Consider the following 17,263-nt stretch of genomic DNA (forward strand, 5'->3'; position numbering starts at 1 on the left):
TGCTCTGAGTTAAGAGATTAACTTTAATCCCAGCCCATTATCAGCCTCGCATATTTTCTGTGAATTGGTGACATTATTTTTCCTGAAACCTGATGTCACCATTGAATCTCACACAAAAACCCCAAACTTTTTTTTTCCTCTTATTTTCTTGGTTGATAATGTGTGAAGTGCCACAGTCTCTAAAATGTCCAAATGCTATTGAACTCTTTGAACAAGAATAACGCCTTTTAATTATGTGTAAAGGCTCTGAATCTCCCCTCTTTCACAAAGCTTTTACTTCTCAGTTTCGAGACTTGCAAATCTGCTCCAGTTCTTCTGTAAAGAGTTCAGTCTCCTTCAACTGTGTGATTGTTTTGCAGTCACCTCCCCTCTTTCTTTCTGATGTGCAGTCTTTTGCTTAAACCATGAAAGCTCTAATTGAATAACAATTGTAGGTACTCTGTGAAAGACAGCTTCCTCAGCGTTTAAACATAAGATTGGTTTGGTATTTGTCTGTATGTCAGTCAGCAACTCTCAGTGGTGAGCTTCATACTTCTGACTTAAAGCGGGTTCATTGTAGGTTTAGGGCCTCATCCCCATTTCCCTGTATACACTTTGCCTTGACAGATTCACCTTTCCTGCCTTAGAAGTCATTAATGTAGAAAGGCTTTACTTCCTTCTAAAATGTAGTCTTGACAGGTTGTCTAACCAGAAAACACTACAGTTCTTTCTTCACCTCTACACAGTGTACAGTGACAATGATGGGACTACTTTGAGCATATTAGACAAGAGCAAAATAATTCAGAACTCTTCTTATCATTCGTAGCTTCTAAATCTAACTAATGTTCAATTTAGCTGCAGTACTGTGCAAAAGTTTTGAGCGACCCCTTATTTCTTTATTTTTTCTTTCAATGAGTCAGACTTATAATTCTCTGGTCTGGTCAGGCTTTCTGAAGATCTTTTAAAGTTTGGCCATTGGCTGCTTTTTCATTCATTTTAATTACAGTTCTTGAACCTGACCGTTTTCCTTTCTTTCTTTTTTTGGTTTGTTGTTGTTCGTTAAATGACTTAACAGTGACCTGTGGAGCATTCAGCATAAAAAGGAATCTAACTAACTTGAACCAGTGTGGCATCCTGATAGACAATGGCATAAAAGGCAGCCAACATCCAAAGGAGAACTTTGAATGTCCTGAATAACTATTCCTGAAGACTTTTTAAAGAAATTACAAGAAAGTTTGCCTAAAAGACTTGGAGTGTATTGAAGAATACATTGGCATTGGTCATACCAAATATTGACTTAAAGCTTAAATTTTACAAACTCAGTTTTTGTTTTGTGTGCTGTATTTTCATGTATATTTCCACACGTTTCCACATGTGGTCATATTTCCCGTTATCCTAACAAAAGACTTTCACACCATAATGTATTGCACTGCATACAGTGGGGCAAAAAAGTATTTAGTCAGCCACCGATTGTGCAAGTTCCCCCACTTAAAATGATGACAGAGGTCAGTAATTTGCACCAGAGGTACACTTCAACTGTGAGAGACAGAATGTGAAAAAAAAATCCATGAATTCACATGGTAGGATTTGTGAAGAATTTATTTGTAAATCAGGGTGGAAAATAAGTATTTGGTCAATAACAAAAATACAACTCAGTACTTTGTAACATAACCTTTGTTGGCAATAACATAGGTCAAATGTTTACTATAGGTCTTTACCAGGTTTGCACACACAGTAGCTGGTATTTTGGCCCATTCCTCCATGCAGATCTTCTCAAGAGCAGTGATGTTTTGGGGCTGTCGCCGAGCAACACGGACTTTCAACTCCCGCCACAGATTTTCTATGGGGTTGAGGTCTGGAGACTGGCTAGGCCACTCCAGGACTTTCAAATGCTTCTTACGGAGCCACTCCTTTGTTGCCCGGGCGGTGTGTTTTGGATCATTGTCATGTTGGAAGACCCAGCCTCGTTTCATCTTCAAAGTTCTCACTGATGGAAGGAGGTTTTGGCTCAAAATCTCACGATACTTGGCCCCATTCATTCTGTTCTAACACGGATCAGTCGTCCTGTCCCCTTGGCAGAAAAACAGCCCCATAGCATGATGTTTCCACCCCCATGCTTCACAGTAGGTATGGTGTTCTTGGGATGCAACTCAGTATTCTTCTTCCTCCGAACACGACGAGTTGAGTTTATACCAAAAAGTTCTACTTTGGTTTCATCTGACCACATGACATTCTCCCAATCCTCTGCTGTATCATCCATGTGCTCTCTGGCAAACTTCAGACGGGCCTGGACATGCACTGGCTTCAGCAGCGGAACACGTCTGGCACTGCGGGATTTGATTCCCTGCCGTTGTAGTGTGTTACTGATGGTGACCTTTGTTACTTTGGTCCCAGCTCTCTGCAGGTCATTCACCAGGTCCCCCCGTGTGGTTCTGGGATCTTTGCTCACCGTTCTCATGATCATTTTGACCCCACGGGATGAGATCTTGCGTGGAGCCCCAGATCGAGGGAGATTATCAGTGGTCTTGTATGTCTTCCATTTTCTGATGATTGCTCCCACAGTAGATTTTTTCACACCAAGCTGCTTGCCTATTGTAGATTCACTCTTCCCAGTCTGGTGCAGGTCTACAATTCTTTTCCTGGTGTCCTTCGAAAGCTCTTTGGTCTTGGCCATGGCAGAGTTTGGAGTCTGACTGGTTGAGGCTGTGGACAGGTGTCTTTTATACAGATGATGAGGTCAAACAGGTGCCATTCATACAGGTAACGAGTGGGGGACAGAAAAGCTTCTTACAGAAGACGTTACAGGTCTGTGAGAGCCAGGGATTTTCCTTGTTTGAGGTGACCAAATACTTATTTTCCACCCTGATTTACGAATAAATTCTTTACAAATCCTACCATGTGAATTCATGGATTTTTTTTTCACATTCTGTCTCTCACAGTTGAAGTGTACCTCTGGTGCAAATTACTGACCTCTGTCATCATTTTAAGTGGGGGAACTTGCACAATCGGTGGCTGACTAAATACTTTTTTGCCCCACTGTATATGATGAAGTACTGTCTGAAAATCATTATTTTGGCAGTTCAACAGTTCACTTTGAAAAGAGGATGTTGAGTGGACCAGTGGCAGGGAATGATGTTAAGATATACTCAGATATACTTTCTTTCTTTAAAATTTCATCCTAAATCAATATTTCCAAACTAGCATTTCTCACAGCTTTAGTCCGAGCAGTGCTTCTGCTGTCAAATGTGGAAAACTGACAGATGGGGAGTAACTAAATTTGCGATCAAGTTGTTTTCACTTTGAAGCATCAAAGGAAGCAGTATTTGGTTCATTACATTGTGTACCTGGACAGTTGGTGTGTATGTTTTGAGGAAGAGACGTGGTAAGTGGGGCTGGAAAGCATTCAGGCCAGTGAGCAGTTGTCTGCAAAAGGAAATTTCTTTTTAATGCCAGACTGGGCACAGTCTCCCCTCTGTGGACGTTTAGAAAAAGGCTTCTTGGCAGACTTTGCCCCTTCATTAATTTTGACCAAATATTTACTGTGCATCACATGGCAAGCCTTACATCCCACTTAAATTTTTTCCAAGCAAGGTTTTGAACAGTTTGGGGCAATTTGTGTTCCATTTGGCTGGACTTGGGCCATGTCCCACTCAGCAGGCCCATGCTGGTGTATCTGGGATTTTGCCACATGGCTCCACAGAGTCTTAACCTATGCTGTGGGAGCCACGTTTCACTTTAAGAATACCATCATAGCCAACAGTATGTGAACCGCTGTTGCATATGCCAATACCTAAGCTTGCACACATTGACACATCAATACTATGTGCTCTGTATTTGCCCTTTTAACCTAAAGGGCACCAGAAGGAAATGTGCCCGGTTTCTGCATTCAGATGTTACCACTGTGCCCTCGACTGAATGCAATAAATGAAATTCCCTTTCTGCATGCAGCTGTCTGAGATTTACTACAGAATGTTTTTGGCTGAGCGTTTAGAATAGCCCACATAAGAAGTTAAGGTCCTCAGCTTTGCACTAAGCAACTGTAATGTAACGCTGGTCCAAAGTAGACTTGTATCACTGTTGCCATCAAATAAATAACATTTAAAAAAGCATTAGGTGCTTTTGGCCATGCCTGCCTCGATTCACATTGGCATCTCTTCAGAGCAGTTCTCTTTCTTGGCATTAAGCCCACATGCCCTACTCCCCACGACTGGGCTGTGCCAGCTGAGTGTGCTGGTCCCTCTTCCTCCTCACTGCTCTTTCAGCCCCTCCCCTGCCTTCAGTCCCCACATGTCTAGTGGCTGGACAGAAATACTGCAGTTAGCCCAGAGAGCGACCTTGGGAGGAGAGAATCACCTGCTCATATTGTTATTGACACAAAACTAAGCAGGCAGCACTTTTAGAAATTAAATTAAGCAAACTGTTTTATTTACATTTACTCTACTGTGCCATTCCCATCGAAATATGCTCATAATTCTTGCTTGAATGCTTTTTTTTTTTTTTTTTTTCAAAAACAGTAAACACTGAATTTTGCTGAAATACAATTGTATTAATCACTTGAGGATTTTAAGTCTAGCAGCTTGCGTAAGTCAGCAGTGAGATACTCACTGTCCCCTGTTGGGAAATAAATGTACCAGTGTATTCAATTACCTCTGCTTCTCCTACCCTGCTGTTGTAGAAAGCTTTGATGTATCCCTGAGATCACACTGGTCAAACCTCATTAAAAACTGGCAATGCTGGAAAACAAAAACAAGAAGTAATTGCCCAGTCTTGCTCCCTTGTGCTTCTTTTCAGTAATCCCCCCCCCCCCCCTCCCCTCCCCTCCCCACTCTTACTTGAAGCCTTGACTGTGCTGCATGAAGCTCCTTAATAGAAGGTCCAAGCCTGTCATCTGCACTCCATATTAATTACAACTCTTTTCCTGGGGTATCTGCACTGCTGATGGAATGACATCTTTGACACCGGCATTCATGAGAAGTCTGAGCTAGGTTTTCTTCTCAGGTCATCGCTGTGAATATACAGGGTCAACTTGAGGAGCCTGCAAGTCTGCTCAAAGACACACAAACACACACATTGTGAATAGATTGATAGATAGATACCAGACAGACTGACACACATGCATGCAGACAGACGGACTCTGTACTTGCATCCACGCTGCTCTGTTCATCCCATCTGCCTGCGGTCTCTAGAGCCAATTTGACAGGCTGCATCCTAACAAGCATCCCAGTCTTTTCCACTGCAGATTTCCTCCTCTTCCCAGTGAATTGATATAATAAAGAATAGCTATTATACTTATCCTGTAGGAATGAAATCTGCCCCGATGGCCTTCCTCAGAGTTTGACAGCTTTTGTTTGTGTCTAATGACACTGACTGTAGCAGATTGGTATCAGGAAGAACTGCAACTCATTCACAATTGTGTCCCATGGGTGCCTGTTGAAAATTCATTATTTTTAGTGTGTGTGTTTCTCTTGCCACATCTTTTCACATTTACTCCTGCTTGGTATGTTGCTGACAGTGTATGTGAAATTATGTTGGATTGTTTAAACTGTGGGGGTAACATTATTTATAAATACGTTTGCGCTCACATTTTCTTTCAAAGACACACGAAACAAATATTTTTGCATTCATCATACTTGTTCCTGTGCCTTGTATCTACAGCCTGGTGCAGAAGTTGAAATCCTGCTACTATTGTCTTAGATTCAGATGGGGGCCCCAGAGCAGGATGAGCTCCAGCCTCCCAAAGGAGTACTTTGCTATGCTGTCTTACTCTCAACCTGGCTCGCATTGCAGAGGGATGCGCCAGGATGCGTTTCCCAGCTGACACAGCCAGGAACTCGGGCTGGTGCTTCAGGCCTTGAGACCTCTGCTGGTTCTTGTCCTGATGAGCGATAAGTGTGAATATCCTAGAGCGTTGGAAGTTATGCTAGTAACCCTTGGCCCCGAGCAAAGGAAGTAGAACGCCTTGTTTATGGTATCATCAGCTGATTTGTCACGATTTTATTGCAGGTGAGAACAAGCAACAGGATGATCAAAGGCAACAACAGTGATAAAGGGACTCTGACAGATCTTAATAGTTAGGTTGTGTTTGCACAAGATGGAAATTGGAGCAAGTATGGTGGAAGATAACAAGTAATTGGGCTTACTTTTTCTTCTTCTATGTTTATCATATTGTGAAAATTATAAGAATTGATTAGATAAATTGTAGTGGGCTCTGCTGAGACACACAATAGTAAGGAGGGTGGGTTTTTTTTGTTTTGTTTTGTTTTTTTATCAAGGGGTGTTGTGATGTGTATGCAAATTGCCAGTTTGCCACAGCCATATTTTGCTCAAATATCAATGGGAACATTGTTAGTTTCTATAACAACAAATACAGCCAACCCAATAGTGTATTGTTGTGTATAAACTCATAGATAACAAACTTCTGGTTTGCTTGTGTTAAAAAAGCATTTGGACAGATATCCCATTTTTTGGAAATTGATAACTATTCTCAAGTGCTGATGTAGTATAAGCGAGGTAACCATACCCTGTTGTGTTTGGTAAATGGAGACAAAGAGATGAGGAGGAAAAGAGGCCATAAAGATATCCATCAACCCCCTCCATCACCCAACCTCTGGAGCTCCATACAGACTCACACACAGGGCTCTAATCCTGCCTCTTAGGAGTGTAAGCGATAGCCTTGTGTAACATTAAAAACAGGTCTGATCTGATGCAACTGGCAAAGTCATTCATGCAGCACATTCCAGGGTGGGATTCTGAGGCTGAAACGGTAAAAGATTCAGTTTCACTTTCCTGTTAATGTCATCTGATCAGCAGGAGTACAGTACCTCGTCTTTTCTCTCTGTGTCCGTCTCTCCCGCTTATCTCTGCCCCTCTCTCCCTTATCGTCTCTAATTCAACAGAAAAGGGTGCCTTTTCTTTTGTGTTAAGTCATTTATTGGCCGGCCCTGTCCCGAGCAGGCGTGGCTCCTGTGTACGCCTGGCTACCCCGAGGGACACACCCTTTGCTCTTATCTCTGCCATAAATCCCTCTTAAGTCCCCTAATCACAGATTAATGGGGCTGCAGATAAAAAGTGCCCTACTGTGCTTGGCCTTCCTTATCACAGATCCATATTCCATATCTCTTACCATTGCTCAGCTGGACATCTGATATGGCTTGTGATGATACGGCTAAGGCTCCTGCAACAGCTTTCAATTTTACTGCCTCTCTTTATGATATTCTGTGACCTTGCCCATTTTGATGGGGGAAATTAAACTTGCAGCAACTTCACTCATATAATCAAATGAAATTCGTCGCTGGGATCCTTTGTTCTGTGACAGGCGAATGACCCAGCATTGTGAAGTTGTTTTATCAGTCAAGGAAGTAGACACATTATCCTGTCTCCCTACCTCAGGGGACCAGACTGACAACGGATCTAAATTGCTTCACTGTCCTTCTCCCCCGTGAGTACTCTGGGGTAAAGGGCAGGTGCCTGGCTCCCTTCCTCTTCCTCACACTCTGTGAAGATAGTAGCCATGGAAAACAGCTGTGAGGGACAAAGGCACATTCATTTTTGAAGTTAGGGAAATCACTAGACCAGAACTGATTGCTGAAGCTGGGTAATTGTTTTATGTCTTTTTAGCTTGTCTTTCTTCTTTCCTTCAGTCCTTCATATAGGGATTTAGTCAGTGGTGCATGATTAGTTAAAAAGAACTCTATAAATGCTGTTGTCTTCCCCACTGATGGACTGGTGTCAATGGACAGAAAAAAATCATATTAACATTTTAATATTTTTGGTGTTGAGTTGGTCTCACAGGGAACTGGATTCATGTTCCTCCTCTAGGTTCTGTTTTAGCCAATCATAGTGCTTTTCAGCACAAAGAAGGTAACTATTATGAAGCAGAATAAAGAGCCAAAAAATAAATAAAATGACAGGAAATTTAAAAAAAAATTTAAATATTTTTTTTTTAAAAAGGCTTAAGGACATAACTAGCAAAGCAGAGGACTTTCATCTGGTCAGCAATGGTTTTAATCCAAAAATATACACTGAATTATTTTAAGTGCATTTGTAGTATATCCTAGAGGCTATGAAGTGAATAATTTTTTAATTCTTTAATTCTGTCTCTTTTTCTTTGTTTATTTCTATTATTATTTCCTTTTAATTAATTTTTCTCTTTTTTAGATTTCTTCCAACTGCATTTTAAATTCAAAGTGCAAAAGTGTTAACGAAATGGCCCGTGTCTCTACGAAAGCTAACCTTGTGTTTTTTTGTGGGGGTTTCTTGTCCTGAGGCTGCTGAGAGTTGAGGTCGATGGAGGGCCTTCCTCTCTATTTTAAGTCAGAATAGTTAGCTCGATTGATTGTCACATCCCAGACTTGGGAATAGTTGTAACTTGTTACCGTACAGTTGCACTCTATTGCTTTTTCATGTTGATATCTGCAGGCGATTAACACTGGCAGTAAACATTAACAAATAAATTCTTACACTGCAAATTTAAAGAGACTTTATTTGATTATATTATCTCTCATGATAGTTTTACTAGTCCAGTGCAAAAATAGTCCCCTCCTGAGGTTTCACTATGTTGTTTTTATTGGAAGTAGTCTGTCTCTTTTTAGCATATTTCTTTAATCCGATTGAGGAAGCATGATTATCTTTTGGAATATAAAGTCAGAGTATATCATCTCATGTTGCATGGTGAAAATAAAGTTTAGCCCCAAGACATAGATGAATCCATGTGAAGCTAGTAGCCATAATCTCAATACACATAAATATTCCTGGTGATATACTGGCCATTCGCTTCATGAGAACCATCATAAATCTCATTCTTATGCCATGTCTATCCATGTTTAGAGTGGGGGGAAGAGTCTGGGTTTTAGAGTGAGCAAACGCCTGGAGGTCTTCATGAATCCTTGCATGCGTACAGTATATGGGTCAATGTCTAGGTCTGGACCCTTGTGGCAATGCGGTTTGGCATGAGCCTTTCCAATTCATTGTGTTCACTTTTGCTATTGGGATTGTTGTTTGTTACTAAGATTACTTTCATGAGTGAGAAAACTCTGACTCCATTGTTGTTGTTTTTAATTACCTCCAGTGAGCAAAGACTCCCTCAAGCATAGTTTAACACTGTGTAGTGTGAGTCTCCCTATGTGAGTAAATGAGAAGACAGATGCACAAAGCTCTCTAGCAAGTGAGACGGTTAAGGGAGAAGTAGAATTTTGCCTCGGGCACCAATCGATCAGATCCTTGCAGTAGAAGTCCCAGCTTCCCTTTGGTGAAGCTGTGTATTGCATTAGCTCATCTTGCATTCTCTGTCTGGAAGCAAAGAAGGGGGGCGACGAGGGGGATAGAAAACAGGGGAGAGGATGGTTGAAAGCAGCAGTGGAGAAGGAAGGGCAGTGCTTTGAAATAAAGGCGAGTGCAACTTAAAGTAATGCGAGAAAGCAATGGTGAAAGTACGCACTCTGTTCATCTCTTATTTCGGTCTCAAATTTGGTCGTCTGTGTGTGCTGCATCGAAGGAGTGAAGTGAGCTTCCACTTCCTAAAAGCTTGCACCTGTAGAAGGGAGCACGGGCGTGTTTGTTCCTTGACAGGATAATTCTCTTTCCCCCGGTGAGGGGTAATGGAGCTGAGGTAACAGAGGTCACTCAAAGTGTCTGCGGGGATCAGCACGGCAAAGCCTACATACGCACACACAGGCAAAATATGCTTAGAAAGAAGTCAGTCGTGACGAGGAAGGGATGATAGCATTGTGTAACTGATACATCCCGTGCACCCAGTCACGGCTCAAAACGCACACCCTCTCAGCAAACACACACATAACACTTATTAGTATACTTCAGTAGTTCACCTGCTGAATATTTATTAATACAATTATTCTCACCAGCTTCTCTGTTACAGGACACAGTGGCCCACTTCATATTGTATTATCAGTCTGCATGTTCATCATGCAGATCGGCCATAATCATCTACAGTAAACAGTCAATGATCAAACACAGTTCCGCCTGCTGCACAGCTCTTTTCACAGTGTGCTACATCTAAATAGTTAATGGTTCCCCCATAAGGCCCCAAACTTCAGACCATTTCAAATTAGAGAGAAGCTATCTAAATCAGGAAGGGAACGGGCAGAGCAGATAGCGGCTGAGCTCTTCAAAGTCCTCTTTAATAAAACATATTAGCCTGCCTTGTCTGCTGAGGGGTGGTAGCGGTACAGTTGCTACAGTAGTAATCAGCCTGTGTATGCTAGCGAAGTTAGTGCAGCTCCATGCTGTCTGACCAAAGGGCTGGGTCTTTATTAGCATATGGACTGTAAGTTGTCGGTTTTGAGAGCAGGTTACAAATGGGGGTTAATTAGCCTAGTACTGGTTGAGACGGTTTCAATAGCCAGAAAGCATAGATATGTATTTTTTATAAACTTTATTCAGTGCCAGATAGAGGACTAATTCATTCTTGCTAAAGGCTTGATATATCGCTCTCTAATTCTCCATCTGTTTCTGTTCGACTCTCAGAAATGCTTTAATCCACAAATGTGTTTTTATACCCACGGAGCGTCTGACGTGCAGGACCAAAACAGTTTCAGAATTGCGGGGATTTCTGTGTGTGACTTTATCTTATGTGTCATGTGGCCACAAAATAATAAAACTTCAGCTTTGCTGGCGTTAGTGTAATAACTTCAGATACAGTACTGATTACGGGTACATTTTGACTGCAGTTCTCTGTGGTGTACAATTATTGCACTGCACCATTATTATGCTACAATCTTAATCGCAGAATTTCATTTAATTATCATTATTTTAATTCCATTTTTTAAACAAATGCTCGCGTTAAGTGTCACCAAGTGTTTAATTTTTGGAAGAGTTATTGGAGGAATTTTTTTTTTGTCCTCCACCTGATTAAGTGCTTTAAATAAAATAATAACATTGAATTGAAATTACCTGAGAAGAAAATAATCAGCAACCTTGCAATCTGCAAACAGTTAACTCGTTTGCTTTTGTGATATTTTTCCCCACAAGCACCGCAATCAAGCACTGCAGTTTGTGACCAATAATTTAAAAAACAAAAAAACAAAAAAAAAAACGTGTGCAGAATCATATGAACATCAAACAGGGTCCCAATGGAGGAGCTGACGCCACATTTCAGTGTTTGTGTAGGGTTCATGTAAGAATGATGAGGTGCAGAAGAAGCCTCAACCCTCTGAGATAAAAACTCCATTTCTCTAACAGTGTCTCTTTCTGATGATTCCCATCAATCAAGCAATTTTCAAAAAGTCCGCACAGCCCTTACCTGTCAAAATCATTACTATTGGGATATTTCAAAAGACTTGGGATCGTGATGTCCTTCACTGGGATACTGGATTAATTATATCTCATTGACCAAAGTACACATTTGCCTTGAAGTGATTTATCTTTCCACAAAGCTGTCACTAATTATGCTGACTTTACCAAAAATATGTGGCCACCACAAGAAGATGCCTTCTCAGCACCAGTTCTCTTGGGTAATATGGGTGGGTGTATGGCACATAAATGAGGTAGTGTGGCAAGTTCACGGGATGCTGGGTAAATTAATTGCAGGCCTGCGCCTCCAATTATACCCGACTCTCTTTAATTGGTGCTGAATGGGCTCCAAAGGCCTATGCTGGGAGATATGGTGAGAGGGGAAGAGCTCTTTCTCTTTCTCTTGGTAACACAGACACACACACACACACTTTTGTGTGTAGCCACACAATGCATTCACAGCCATCCAGTCCCGCCCTTCAGGAATTAACAACAAGAAGCTAATTTGCATGTAAAGCAGGTTTGATAGCTACAGCTGACTGGTCAGAGAGCAATATTAATGACCAGAGATAGCACTGGGGTGTTAACCCCCTTGGCACTGCTGTTGGCTCTGCTGTGGCTCATCTGTCTTTCTTCAAAAGTGCAATTTCTGCTCTTGCTCCTTTTCTGTCATGAAGCTACGCATGGCACCTTTATCTTATCTTTTATCTCTTAATTTCCTTTTTAACCTTCAAGGTGTGTCATAGTTTTGTTTACCGTTCCCATCATTGTCTTTTCTGCTCTTTAATCTGTGAAATGACACTCACAAAGGTGCAGCAATGTTAACCTTTACCACAGGAGCTGCTATTGGAAAAAAAAAAAAAAAAAGACATGTTCTTTACTTCTTTCATCACCACAACCTCAAATAGTACCTTAAATACATCTATTACTATCAAATTTTGTCTGTATTTAAAAGCAATCAGCATGTTTAATACAGTGAAGAACTTATTGTTAAGAACTGATTATTGCTATATATGTAAAGTAGAATTATATTAACTGTTTAAAATTTATACTGAAGTGACAAAGTATTTTAAAGTGGCCTACCATCAGCTGCTTAAATTTACATGCATCTACTGTAGCCACATTGGGCTAACCCTTTAAAACTTTTCAATCAAATAAGACAAAGTCCACAACAAGCCTATCATTCCTTTAAATAGCTAAAATAAGGACTCGCAGATGTAAATCGTCACTTTTTGTCATTTCTTCTCAGGATCCCGTCTGCGCCAAGAGGACACCCCACCCCGGATTGTGGAGCACCCCTCTGACCTGATTGTTTCCAAAGGGGAGCCCGCAACTCTCAACTGTAAAGCAGAGGGGCGTCCAACCCCAACAGTGGAGTGGTACAAGGATGGAGAGCGGGTGGAAACGGACAGGGACAATCCCCGTTCTCAGCGCATGCTTCTTCCCAGTGGCTCGCTCTTCTTCCTGCGCATCGTCCACGGACGGCGGAGTAAACCGGATGAAGGTTCTTACGTCTGTGTTGCTCGCAACTACCTGGGAGAGGCAGTGAGCCACAACGCCTCGCTGGAAGTAGCCAGTAAGTGCAGCATGTCTTCCCACTTTCACACCCACGCCACGTTCTGGTGTGGGGTGTGAATAGAGTAGTTTGGGTTCAGATGTTGCTGAATAGCAGGCTCCAGCTTCTTCCTGTGTTTCTGCGCTCAATGTGTTCATTGAGTTGAATAATCTCTCGGGCGATGGGCAGGATGTGTTTGGCCCAGCCGTCTCTGTGGGCCTGCAGAGCCTTGGAGGGGGAGAGTGGCCTGATCATTCCAGGGTGAATGCTTCTCTAAAGGGCCCTTGGTAGGTGGTCATGAGCTACAATAGGAACAAAGTCCTTTCTGTTTTCATCCTACCTCTGCTTTTTGTCAAAGAGATAGATATGAGGTTTTATAGCAAAAGGAATGCAATTGCTGCATCTGTGTTTAGTCATCTTTTAATAAAGAGCCTTCCTACTCATTTGATTGAAGAATCGGCGATGCCTTTTTATTGTCTGCTTTGCTTGTGCTATGACAGTTGAGCTTTGATGTAGAGTGGATTAAGCATCTGTAGGGTCAACAAGAGGCCTTTGTGACACATTAACAAGGCTAATATTTGGCTGTCAGTGTGCTTGCAATGCAGGACGAATAATAAAAAAAAAAAAGTCTTTCTAAAACCTTAAGTCTTTTCTAAGAGTTGTGACTGGTGTTGACAAAATTGTTCCCATGATTCTTTAAAAGACAGATTTTGTTGGTGAGGTCAGCTCTTCAGATATATTATCTCTTTGCGCTCTTGACTGGCTGAGAGTGAAGGCTGAGGAGCTCAGATATCAACCGCTCCTCCAGCGTGCCCAGAGGCTGTCACCAACCTCACTCACTGTAATCTAATCAAGATGGGGAAAGAAAGAATGGTGTGTGCGCTTGAATGTGAGCATGTGTGAATGAATGTGAGCCATTGCTGCATTGGGCATGGGCTGCTGTTATGGTACTGGGTATGAGGTGTCAGTCAAGGGATTGCTGTGTAGTTTAAGCTGAATTAGTGGAATATCTGGAATATACAAATGTAACAAAACTTCCCCACTCTGATTGCTTTTTTTAATATTTTCTATCCCAACTGTCAGCTAAATGAAATGTAAAGCAGACGCAATAGATCCGAGACATTTTGAGGCCTGCTGATCAGACTATAAGTTTTTATAGTGTATTGTCTATGCTCTGATTTAGAACTGAGAGTCAAGGTCTTGCTTTAGAAGTAAGGATAATGACAAAGAGCTGCAGAGAATCAGTATCATATATATATTCCCAACTAGGCTTTCTAACATAAAAATGACAATTCTGCACAATTTAATAAAAGTGGAAGACCATTTAAGTTTGGTATACTTACAAGTTTCCATAGGCCAGAGTGCTAAAAATATCTTTCCCTTGTAGTAGGCAATATGCTGTGTTTATTTCAGAGGTGGATTCTTCAAGTAGAAAAACAAGATACTTGGCGGGAAACACGAGGACCAGAGCACCACTGGCTCAGTGTCAAGTTTAGGTCTATGCTGTATAAGGTTCAAACAGATGCATAATGACAAGCCACTGTGCTCCAGCACTCTCTCTCCTTCTCGCTTAGCTGGTGTCTCTCGCTCACCCCTCTCCACAGTTCATGCTTAACTACATGTAATTATGTTGTTGGAGCAACCAGGATGGAACCCTGGAGATTAAAAAGAAAAGCAAAAGAAAAAGTTCAGAAACTCTGAGAGTTCTTTTCAAGGCTACATCTAAACTCCCGAGTAAATAAACTTTGAGACATATATCTGACTTATGAGGGTTTAGGAAAGTTTTAAACCCTTTTTTACCCCTTGTTGTCATTACAGATGCTTGTCATAATAATACTGTTATGAGCTCAATATAGTAGATAGAATCACTCAGGTTAAATTGAGGGATTAACCAGACTTTTAATTTCCAATGAAACTCCAAAGAAGGAAGTCATGGGTTTAATTGTGTTTACTTTGCCTCGTTCTCCCTCTCTAACATTTTCACTTTAAAAGCACTTTAAAAGCTGAAAACGTGAATTTTTTTGTGATGTTATTCTAAGACCCTGGCTTTGACAGTTTCCTGTGCTCACCAGTGATTGTTAACGTAATCCACATTTCAACAAGTCCTGTTTTGCCAGCTAGGAGAGCTAGCCCAGTTTGTTTGGTTTATCATTAACCACATGTACAGTACAGCCCACAATCTCTCTATCTCAGCCTCTTAACCCAAAGCCATTTACCATGAATCACGTTTGCTTGGTGTATTGAGACAAGCTTAAGATAGAATTCTTTGCCTATTGTGTTATTGTTTTCTTTGCTTTAGAGATGTCAGCGACAAATAATGAAATACCTTTGTGCTTGAGAACAGCCAGGTGATAAAGACCATTTGTTCAAGATTGTAACTAAAAGTATTTCAAACATTATGATTATTTTTCCATGATATAAATCTTCAAATGCCATTCTTTTTTTTTCTTTGCAAAACACTAAGCAAACAAGACTCTGAACTCAGCAGGGGAAAGTAAAAGTAAAAAGTGTATCTGAGATTACTTTAATGTGAGTGAACAGAAGAAGCAGAACTGATTTTTTTTCTTAACCCTTTAAGACCTACCATAGAACCAAGTCTGCCAGAGCTTATATTATATTTTTATATGCTATAGTGCCATTTTTGGGAGCATTTCAATTTGATATACATCAATACAACCATTATAGCCCAAATTTTTAATAATATATATGCATTAAGTGCATAGTAATTACATAATTGCAAAAAAGTGCAATAAACTACAAAAAACTTGAAAATCGTTTGTTTTTTTTAACATATATTTCTAGTTAGAGGAATTTAAGATGCTTGTCCCTCAAAACTGTAAATACTAAAAAGTTGCACAAAATAGTTTCCCACCACAGGAAATTGGAAAGTGTCTTCATAGTTTTATTTTTGAAATACACCATTTTTTATATACTGCAGGAAAAACGAAAAATATATTATAATGTAAATTTGCAAAAAAAACCAGCATGTGCATCAAAATAAACTATTTCCAGCAGTGCAATATGAGTCCTAAGCATCCCAGAAACGACACAGAAAGTCATAAAGTCAAACATAACTTTTAAAAACACCAGTATAGGCTCATAAGGCCCTGATGGTAAAAAAAAACAAACCTACATTTCCCCAAAATGACGTCACTTCCGGTTTTGGGCAGGTCAAAGCAGACTTGCAATCGTTTACGCTGAAGTGTTACAAACAGCTGATCGGATCAGCAAAGCGTGTTTCTGGAATATTATGTTTTTGTTGCTGCAAGTGCTTTTTATGCAGTTTTTGCAAAGCTATATGTGGAAGGAAACTGTGACCTAGGACAAGCTGACGGCATAAGATGTAAGTACAACTCCTCCGGTTTCATATGCAAAAAAAATTATTGCGCTAGCTTACGTGGTTGCAGTGCTACCGGATTTAAAAATAGTTACGCAAAAGGGAACGTGCTCATTGACCGGCTTTAAAGCAGCGGTCCCCAACCTGTTTTGCACCACGGACCGGTTTATGCCCGACAATATTTTCACGGACTGGCCTTTAATGTGTCGCGGATAAATACAACAAAATAAAACTAGTACCGGTACCGAAAAAAGAAGATTTATTCATAACACATGTGAAAAGACCCAGGAAAACCGAGTTAACGATCAAAACGATAACAAAATAATGCTGAAAACCGATTAAAAACCCTGAAAACCATACATTTCACACCTGAGCCTCAACTTTCGCGGCCCGGTACCAAACCACTCACGGACCGGTACCGGTGGCTTGGGGACCGCTGTTTTAAAGGGTTAAGTTAATTATTTGAATCTTCTTACCACTGTTCCACTAAGATGGAAATGAATACCTTTATTAATTTTTATATATTAAGTAAGAGAATCATTTATAATGTTTATAATTTTTTAAGCAATCACTACCAGACAGGCACAAAATGATAATAGTGGATATACCCTGTGATCTGTCAGAGTAGATTGTTTTACCCATGCTGTGTACGAGTCCCTGAGAGGCTCTATGAATAGCTTGCTTCCCTTTTCCTGGTTGTGCAGATAGTACAGTGAGGTAATGGACGGCACACTGCTCCACTTGAGTAGGCGATAACCTCAGGGCCTGCTGTGTAGTGGCCTGGCTGACTTGCACAGTGCTGACCGCACAGGGTTGGCTGCAGGCTTCATATCCACACACAGATTCCTTTCTCCAGAGGCAGGGTTTACTTTTTACAGCCACTAACAACAGAAGCAAAGGGATGTTTACTTGAATTCGGTCCACAGCATATAACTCTTTTCAGCCAAGTTTACCCCAGAATCGCATTGATCTCAATGCTGCTGTGAAATCTCTGTCACCATGTGCAGCCAGCTGGCTTCACCGACTCTCTGATTAGTAGGGGTAGGTCAGGGCGTCAGATGTGTTGAAGGCGGCTCAGTTGATCCTGACAGATTCTGGGCCATGCCTGAGGGTCATCTGCAGAGTGGAGGACAGTTGGCTGGCAG

At 41.1% G+C, this 17,263-nt stretch overlaps 1 protein-coding gene across 7 annotated transcripts in view; it reads left to right on the plus strand.

The window, feature by feature from the left end:
• Positions 1–17,263, plus strand: part of robo1 (roundabout, axon guidance receptor, homolog 1 (Drosophila)) — a 227,681-nt gene that overhangs the window by 99,724 nt on the left and 110,694 nt on the right. For all 7 annotated transcript variants that reach the window (XM_087851096.1, XM_087851095.1, XM_087851097.1 and 4 more), the window contains one exon: positions 12,476–12,802. In XM_087851096.1, the coding sequence (XP_087707222.1) occupies positions 12,476–12,802 (327 nt within the window). The remainder of the gene's footprint in view (positions 1–12,475; positions 12,803–17,263) is intronic.

The sequence above is a fragment of the Neolamprologus brichardi genome, chromosome 14 (genome assembly GCF_056152115.1).
Source record: "Neolamprologus brichardi isolate AB-2024 chromosome 14, ASM5615211v1, whole genome shotgun sequence".
In the NCBI taxonomy this organism is placed as follows: Eukaryota; Metazoa; Chordata; class Actinopteri; order Cichliformes; family Cichlidae; genus Neolamprologus; species Neolamprologus brichardi.